Here is an 8459-nt window from a genome sequence, read left to right on the forward strand (position 1 = left end):
GGGGGGGGGGAGTTATCTTATCACGGTCACGGTGGCCAACGAGCCCGATCTGTCTCCCCGCTGCCGGGGAATCGCGCCGGCCGACGCGATCGACCGTGTCTTATCGACGCTCCGTTTCGCGCGACACTTAATATCGCGCCTACGGACACGGGCTGGCCGCGAGAGTCCGCACCCGGGAGATCCCTCGGTGCGCAACGGACTCGTGGGAGGCGCGGTGATAACGCCGTCGGCAACGGAAAAGCAGGGACCGGCGCACCGTTCTGTTTTCGAGCTCTGAAATCCTGTCGAAGGTGCGGGATTAATCTTGGATACTTGCCTACGCTACGTACGGCTTGCGATGGGAAAACCACGCCATATATGGCGTATCCGAGTCAACGTTATCTTTCTATGATTTTTGCAAAACTTCATTTCTCGCGTACTCTTTCGATTTTATTCGATGCCGCAAACCTTCAGCAATACAGCTGTGACATGAAGTCATTGTTAATAATAAAATGTAAATAGTAAAGCAAACGCATGTTTCGAAGAAAATCTTCTTTGCTCTAAAAATGTATGTTTCCGATACATTATGATAAGAATATTTTTAATAGGTGTTTCCGAAAGTATAGAAATATTCGTTAAGAAAAAAATACATCACCGTTTCTTAAAATGTGTAATTATGCGAGAGTATGAGAATGAAGAAAATTTATAGCTCACGGATTAGTTTTCTTGACCGAAAAATGCGTTTATTTCTATATTTTCTTTTTTGTTTCAGTAAAAAATAGATGTAAAAGTGAAATGCGAAGTTATACATATAAAAAAGTGTTACACATATAAAAAAGTGAAGTTATACATATAAAAAGTTTTTATTTAATGTAAATTTGTGAGAAATAATTAGTTCTCAGAACAACTTCAGCAAATTTGTATGTGTTCTTTACAAATAATACTGTTATATTTTAATATATTTATAAATAGTTTTTTTCTACCCAATGAAGTGGGACAGAAAGCACACCTTACATATTTGTTTAATCTAATACAAATATCCAATCGTATCAACACCAACCTATCAATGGGCCACACAGTAAAACATACTATAATAAATATTTTATGATTATAGATTATAGCGTTTCTAATAATGCCACGTACAAAATGTCTCAGACTAACAGGGATAAACTTCGTGAAGGCGTAGAATGGATCGAGGTGGACAAAAAAATCCTGCACCATTTTGCAAACAACACGCCAAATTTCGAGTTATCAATTATTGAACATGGCCGTGTATAGAAGCTTCTTTAATTAATAACTCGAAAATTTGTATGTTATTTGTAAAATGGTACAGGACTTTTTAGTCCAGAGTAGTCTAAACTACAAGTATACGATAGCTGATTTTTTCTTCCCGACCATCTTAAACATACAAACAAAAAAAAAACTATGGAAAATCAGTCGCCGGTAGCTTCAACTGCCGGTTTACAGAATAACCCGAACCTAATCTTTCTTGCAATGGTTCAGTGACAGAGGATAAAGATCGTCACAAGATCCAAAATGATTGAAGAAGTTCACAATTTACACAATAAAATAGTGCCGTCTGATAAATTACTTACCATTGACTTGTTACTTCGAAATTTAGACACAATAGCTCGAAATTTAGACAGAATAGCTCGAAAAAAACTTCAGCACATGGGAAAGTCAACCAACGCTAATAACGTAACCAAACGCGCTTGCAAATAGAAACTGCCAGCTTCAGTTCCGTCTGCCGTACACAGTAGACGAAGTTTATACTGTGCCGTTCGATAAAGTTCGGTACTTTATAACCGAGAGACATGTCGACTTTCCATACTTATGTCAGTTTTGGCGCTTCTCTATCCGTGGAGAACTCGACTCGCGCCGGTCCGGAAATAAATAACGCGCTACGATCGGTTTCGCACACACATTCACACGGTTTTTTTTCTCTCGCCCTACTTAATTCATGGCTCACGTTTTATTGAAAATCTTGTTAGCGGACGATATTCTCCGACTGTGATCGCGTTTAATACGCGATATTAATTTTAGTTTTAGACGAGTCGAGTCGCGCGAGACGTCGGAGGGGCCGAGAGGGAACGTGGAAATCTGGAGCGGAGGTGTATTTCTTGCTGCGAATTTCGAGGATCGATTTTTCCGCGGCGGAAATTTCATTGACCGCTCTCCGGCAGTCCGGCGTAAAAGGTGAAAATTAAAGGATTTCGAGGTATTATATTGTGATCGATGGTGGCAAATGGATAACGGTGTTTCCCCTTTCCGATCGATCGCGCGAGTGAACTTTACTCGGGCGGAAATATAATTTTACTACGTTGCTATCAAGACACGTTTAATCCTACGAGAACCGACGGCAAGACGCAAAATAGCGTCGAGCGATAAGAACAAAACGGATCGAGCGAATATTGCAAAACGGAAATCAACCCTCGAATGGAATGCGTTTCCTACCGGGCTGAAATGGCGACGTGTTTCCTAATGTTAAACAGAGATTTGACGTTACATCGGGAATTCGATGACGGCCGAAGAGCCGCGCACTTTGACATACCTCGCGGCTCGAACGCGGCCTTGTAACGAGACCCCTAATTAAAAGCCGATGCCAAAAGCCGCAGGAATTACTTGGATCAGCGACTACGAGTTGAGTCGCTCCCGCGCAGCCGGCCGAACGTTCGAGAACGTCCGGACGTTTCTCGATTTTGCCATGCAGATTTCCGGGAGCGCCGAGCATCTTCCTTCGGTTCCTACGACCCTACGGCGGCCGTGAATAATTTCGCAGTTCGGGACACGCGGCAGGATGCACGTCCGACTCTTAAAGTTTCCGGATTTGCGGCCGACCGCTCGCGGCGCGCCCCGATACGGCAATTTTAATAACCGGGATCCGCGAGAGGATATTTCGCCAAGTTCTCGTATCTACGTTCAAAATTCCAACGCGTTCCAATGCGTGAAACTGCGATGTCTTCGACGTCGCAGATGCTCGCCGAATTAAAAGACACGCTGAACGTTGAGCTAAAACTGTGCGGCAAATTTGTGTTTGACGCCGTTAATAACGTAACGCTCACTTTTTCCCTCAGTGGCCGAATAATTGTAACTATCTGCCAGACAATAACGTAACGCTCATTTCTGCTTTTTTTAGGATCTTTATGGAGTACCCTCTGATTTGTCGCTTCATTTTTAAATGCTGGCGGCGGGTATGCGAGAGCTAAATTGTGTATTTTTTATGATAAACAGCGCCATCTACTTTATCATATTTGATATATAATAGCTACACAAAAAATAGCCTTATATATGTAAATCAATGACAAAATATTCTCAAGAATATTATAATATTCTTAGAAGATTTTTAGTCTTGAATCGAGTGCAAATAATTCTTGCATCAATAAATTCAATTAAATCAAGACTAAAAATCCTGCAAAGAGACTATAATATTCTTGCTCATATATGAGAATATCATTGATTTGAGACGAATTTTTTCCCGTGTAAACAACGACTAAATCACAAAAGCGGTTCTACATTTCAACGAGCAACCAGCCAGTAACGAACCAACGAGTTGAAGAATTTAATTTACACAGTAAAAAATTTGGTGTTAAAACGGCCCACGGAAGTTTTGTGTTACTTACTTTAATGTGGGAAATGCGTTAAAAAGTATGCGATACAAAATTTCAGTGAACCATCTTCAACACACATTTTTTTACTGTGTAATCTGTACTAGTTAGTTACTAATTTTACCTCAGGCCGACTAGTTATGTTTCTTCTCGGAAATGACGAAGTTATTTTCGGATAAGTGGCAAATTTTGACTTTGTCATGGAAAATCGAAGCAAACTGTGGGATTTTCCCGAATCGGAATTTCGACTTCACGTTGTCATTTTTCACAAAAGAGGGAGCTATTCCAGTTTACGGTTTTGTTATACGCTCCGACACTACACAAAGTATATATATACATACATATATATACATAGTAACAAATATTACGTTATAAAAACGGTCTACTAAAATTTGTGTGTTATTTTAACAAGGTGAATATGTTAAGAAGTAATATGGTGACAAGGTGATATGCTGACAAGTAAATATAAGTTAATTTAACATATATTTGTATACTTGTTAACGTATTTTCCATATTGAAAAATGGAAACATTTCAGTGGGCCATTTTTAACACAAAATTGTTTACTTTGTACTAATCTGCTAAATATTGGGAGTACAAATTAGTTCGGTCCGTTTTCAAAAGATGGCTCTGGCTGTTATGAATGTTTCACAGTGACAGCTGATTTCGGTGGTTTCAGAGAGGTTAGACATCTGTCAATAATATTCAATTTATATCGCTTTGAGTTTCATACAAAATCCCTGTTTTTTACTGTGTTGAATATGTCAAATTTTGTGTTAACTAAGCGGCATTTGCGGGAGGCTTTAGTTTTCTGCTTTAATTGGAAGAAAAGTGCAGCTGAAGCGCATCGAATGCTTGTAGAAGTTTATGGTGACAATGCTCCAACTGATAAATCATGTAGGGAATGGTTTCGACGTTTCAAGAATGATGATTTCAGCATTGAAGACAAGCCTCGCTCTGGACAGCCAAAAAAATTCGAGGACAAAGAAGAGCTGCTACAACCTGGCGATTCCATTACGGGCCATCGGTATGGGCTACAATTGATTCGTTTGAGAAAAACGGCCGGAATACGAGCAAAGACATGACAAAGTTATTCTTCTGCATGATAACGCTCGGCTTCATGTCGCAAAAGTCGTAAAAAATTATTTGCAAACGCTCAAGTGGGATATTTTACCGCATCCGCCGTATTCGCTGTACATTGCTCCTTCTGATTACTGGTTGTTCCGATGGATGCAGCACGATTTGGCAGGTCACCAGTTCACTTCTTTCGCAGAAATCGAAAATTGGCTCCTAAATTGGATCGCCTCAAAAGACGAGACATTTTTTCGAGATGGAATTCGAAAATTGCCTGAGAAGTGGGAAAAAGTAGTAGTCAGCGATGGACAATACTTTGATTAATCTGTTCACTCATTTTGTTCTGAAATAAATGCATTTTTGACCACAAAAAACGGACCGAACTAATTTGTACTCCCAATATGTAAATATATTTCTTACGGTTCAGTTCATTCTATCGGGGCGGAAGTCTTCAACTATGATGGCGTTTCCCCCATTCAAATATACCGCGCTGTTTAGCACCGCAGTAAAGAAACGAAAGATGAAGAACAGCTCCTGAACGAAACGGTGATTAGTGAGAAACCGATTGTTACCCGCAACTGTATGACGAATTCCCGGCCAATGGTCGACACGGCCATAGATCGGCCAAGCGTTGATTCGTGACGTCCGGCTGTCCTGCATGGGAAATATCGATAACTTTCGTGCGTGTTTCGGAGACGGAAAGCGCGAATACACACACACGTATGCGAGGGCTGTGCGTCGGCATTTCGGCGGAGCGAGTATCGAGTATCTTCCGCGATATTACCGGCAGGAATTCCATGGAAACGGCCCCAAGGGTCATTAAGGACCGAGAATGGCCAGCTTGCAAATCGTCGATAGTATCCCGTCGGCCGGTCACACACACATGTACGCATACTAACACATACGCGCGCACACACAATCGGCCCGAATTAATCTCCTACGACTTCCGCCATTTCGCCGGCCAATCGCGCGCGGCCGCTTCCGGTGCATGGATATCACAGAATTGAGACGACACCGAGAGAGCGAGACAGCAAGAGAACAAGAGAGAAAGAGAGAGAGAGAGAGGGAGAGAGAGGCCGGACCGCCGTTTATTTGTTGCCTCGATAAAAGCGGCCGATGCATATGGATGAGCCAATCGCGAGGACGACGTCAACGCTGACTCGACGAGATTTAGGACGAGCGCGGTACTTCGACGGTCCCTTCGCCCCTTAAATCCCCCCCCCCCCNAAACTCCCCTCGCTTCCTCCACCCTCGCTCGTCCGGCCGCCTTCCGTCGTGACATATTTATGACGCAAACGTTTCCAGAAAAAGGATGCTCGCGCGAAATCTGCGCCCGGAGCTTTTTTCCTACGAAGTCGAGAGTGCGCGCGAGGATACCTCATCGGAGGGAGTTTAAGATTTTACGTAACTCGCTCGTAAATTTCCGGCCTCTCATGTTCTTTTTGCGGCCAAACTCGTCGAAGCTGCAATTCACAACGCGATCGTGATCGTAAGATCGAGGAATCGCGACCTCGCCGGTCCTTCTCGGTAAGATGTAAATACACTTACACCCAACGTGCCGCGTACTTCCGCCCTAAACAGATGAAACGTACATTCAGCCGGGTTTTAATATCGAGAGTACTGGAACTCGGAATGCGCGCGATACGAATCCCCGGCGATATCGTCGCGCGCGGATTATCGGTCGTAATTTAATTCCCGACGAGGCAAAGAAAGAGAGAGGGAGCGAAATAATTTTGCCCTTCCACCCACCCTCTCAATTCTAGTCCTTTCACCGTCACCCTTCTCTTTGTCTTTGAGACGCGAACATCGCGCGGGTAGACAAGCAGACAGGCGGACGAGATACGTCGGCGAACGAAAGGAAGAGGGATGCCGCGCGAGAGAGAAAGAGAGAGAGAGAGAGAAGGAGCGGAGGAGGAAAAAGTGGGCGGCGATGAGAACGAGAGATGGATGCTCGCACGCGACCGCTCGGGTCACGTGCGTCAACATCCCTTTCCCTCTTTTTTCCCCATCCCCGTTCCTCGACACCCCCCTGCTTTTCCCCGTCGCGTTCGCGCGCACACCCGTACTCTTTTTGCCCCGTACCCCATTTTTCTTGCCGCCGGCCACGTTTACTCGCACGTGACGCGGACATTCGGCCGTTTTTCCGATCACCTGCACCTTCCCGGAACCGTTCTAATTCGGAGCTGGCCCCCAAACAATTCTCCAACGGACCCGAGCCCTGCTCGCAAGGACGCCGACGTTACCGGTAATTTGGACCGTCGGCTTTTTCGCCGAACTTCAATTGTCTCAAGTATCCGCGGTTCTTCCGACTACACTTGCATGTTACTTCGACGAGGAACGTTCCCCTGTACAAAATTTTTTTCTATTTTGTTTTATTCTATTCTGTCGTCAGTTCATTCGCTTGTGATCGGCCGAAAATATCTCTCCACCAGTGTCGAGACGATTTTCCTCGTCTCCTTTGTTACCTCTTTTGTTATCTTTTTAAAAGGTAAATTAACGTTCTTTGGAACCTTTTCGAATGTTCACGGTATATTAGACGAATTTGTACATATGTAAAATTAGAAGAAGATTGGCCATACCGAAGCTGAGATTATTAAAGTAAAAGTTAACATTATTTATATCACACTGCTATTCGTATCGCGTGTACGAAATGTACAGCTTTCGATATCGCGTTTTTGCTTCTGGTGACTAAATTACTTTTACGATTTTAACGAAAAACGAGAGGACGAATAAAAGAGACTTGTAGAAATGTTATAAAAAAAATTACAAGATCGTTAACCGTCTAGTTTTTCAGAAATTGATATATAAAATATACAATATCTGACAATTGTTGAAATATATGACAGCAAATCTGTAAAAGTTTCGTAGATATTATACGCGTTATATTTCCCTTTTTGTGCCTCTTGGTTAAACATCTTTTTCAACATAGAATGATTAATTAATATTAATATTATAATCAATAGAGTAAAAATGTAAAAAGTACGGAAAATGCGGAAAAAACCGACTATTATTTCTATAGTAGCGTGCATTCATATGCATCTGTGGAAGAATATATATAATACATTCACAAATATACGCTTAACATGGACATTTCTAGCCAAAAGTATTATATGTCAAAGCGTAGAAAACGATTATTTTTTTACAAGTTTTTTTTAAACATCACGTAAGTTTAAGTTTAATGAATATTGTCTCGATATAATCGTCAAAGTTGTATATCGTAAATCATATTTATAAACATTTAGCACAGATTTTTCGAGCTTCTTCACGTTATATTAACCCATAAATGGACGCGTGAGAGTCAAACTGATCAACAGAGGCACGAACGAACGAATATTCCTCCGTTTTTGTCTGCGATATTGCCGCCTTCAGTAACTTACCTCCACTTACTTTTGGATTTAGCAAAATCAACGACACTCAAGAATCTCAGTTAAGCAGTTGTTTTATTTCTCAAAAAATTCACGCGCCCACATACAGATTAACCATTACCTTTCTGACAATGCTGTCGTGGGCTAATTATCCTAAAATCTATGATATATTTACTTGGAAATTTTCAAAATTCCTAGTAGCTATTTTCCATTCAAAACTATTTGAAAATCTTTGGAAAGAAACGTAACAAATACTTCGATCTATATGTGCGTGTCAGAAACATCATCAAGGTTAGGTTAGTTTGGTATATACAGGATGTCTAACGCTGTCCTATACTTGAAAATTAGGCCATTCTGAAAAGTTCTGAAAAGTTCTGAAAAGTTCCTCATCACTTTGCAAGTAACTACGTAAATTTTTAAGTTATTAATTAAAGAAGC

General features: G+C 41.8%; 1 protein-coding gene across 1 annotated transcript in view; it reads left to right on the top strand.

The window, feature by feature from the left end:
- Nucleotides 1-8087, top strand: part of LOC106745537 — an 18200-nt gene extending 10113 nt beyond the window's left edge. The window contains exons 2-4 of the mRNA XM_014621229.1: nucleotides 2023-2175; nucleotides 4520-4587; nucleotides 8026-8087. Of these exons, the coding sequence (XP_014476715.1) occupies nucleotides 2023-2175; nucleotides 4520-4587; nucleotides 8026-8087 (283 nt within the window). The remainder of the gene's footprint in view (nucleotides 1-2022; nucleotides 2176-4519; nucleotides 4588-8025) is intronic.
- The last annotated feature ends 372 nt before the right edge of the window (nucleotides 8088-8459 follow it).

The sequence above is a fragment of the Dinoponera quadriceps genome, unplaced genomic scaffold (assembly GCF_001313825.1).
Source record: "Dinoponera quadriceps isolate SergipeBrazil2010 unplaced genomic scaffold, ASM131382v1 scaffold1788, whole genome shotgun sequence".
NCBI classification, from domain to species: Eukaryota; Metazoa; Arthropoda; class Insecta; order Hymenoptera; family Formicidae; genus Dinoponera; species Dinoponera quadriceps.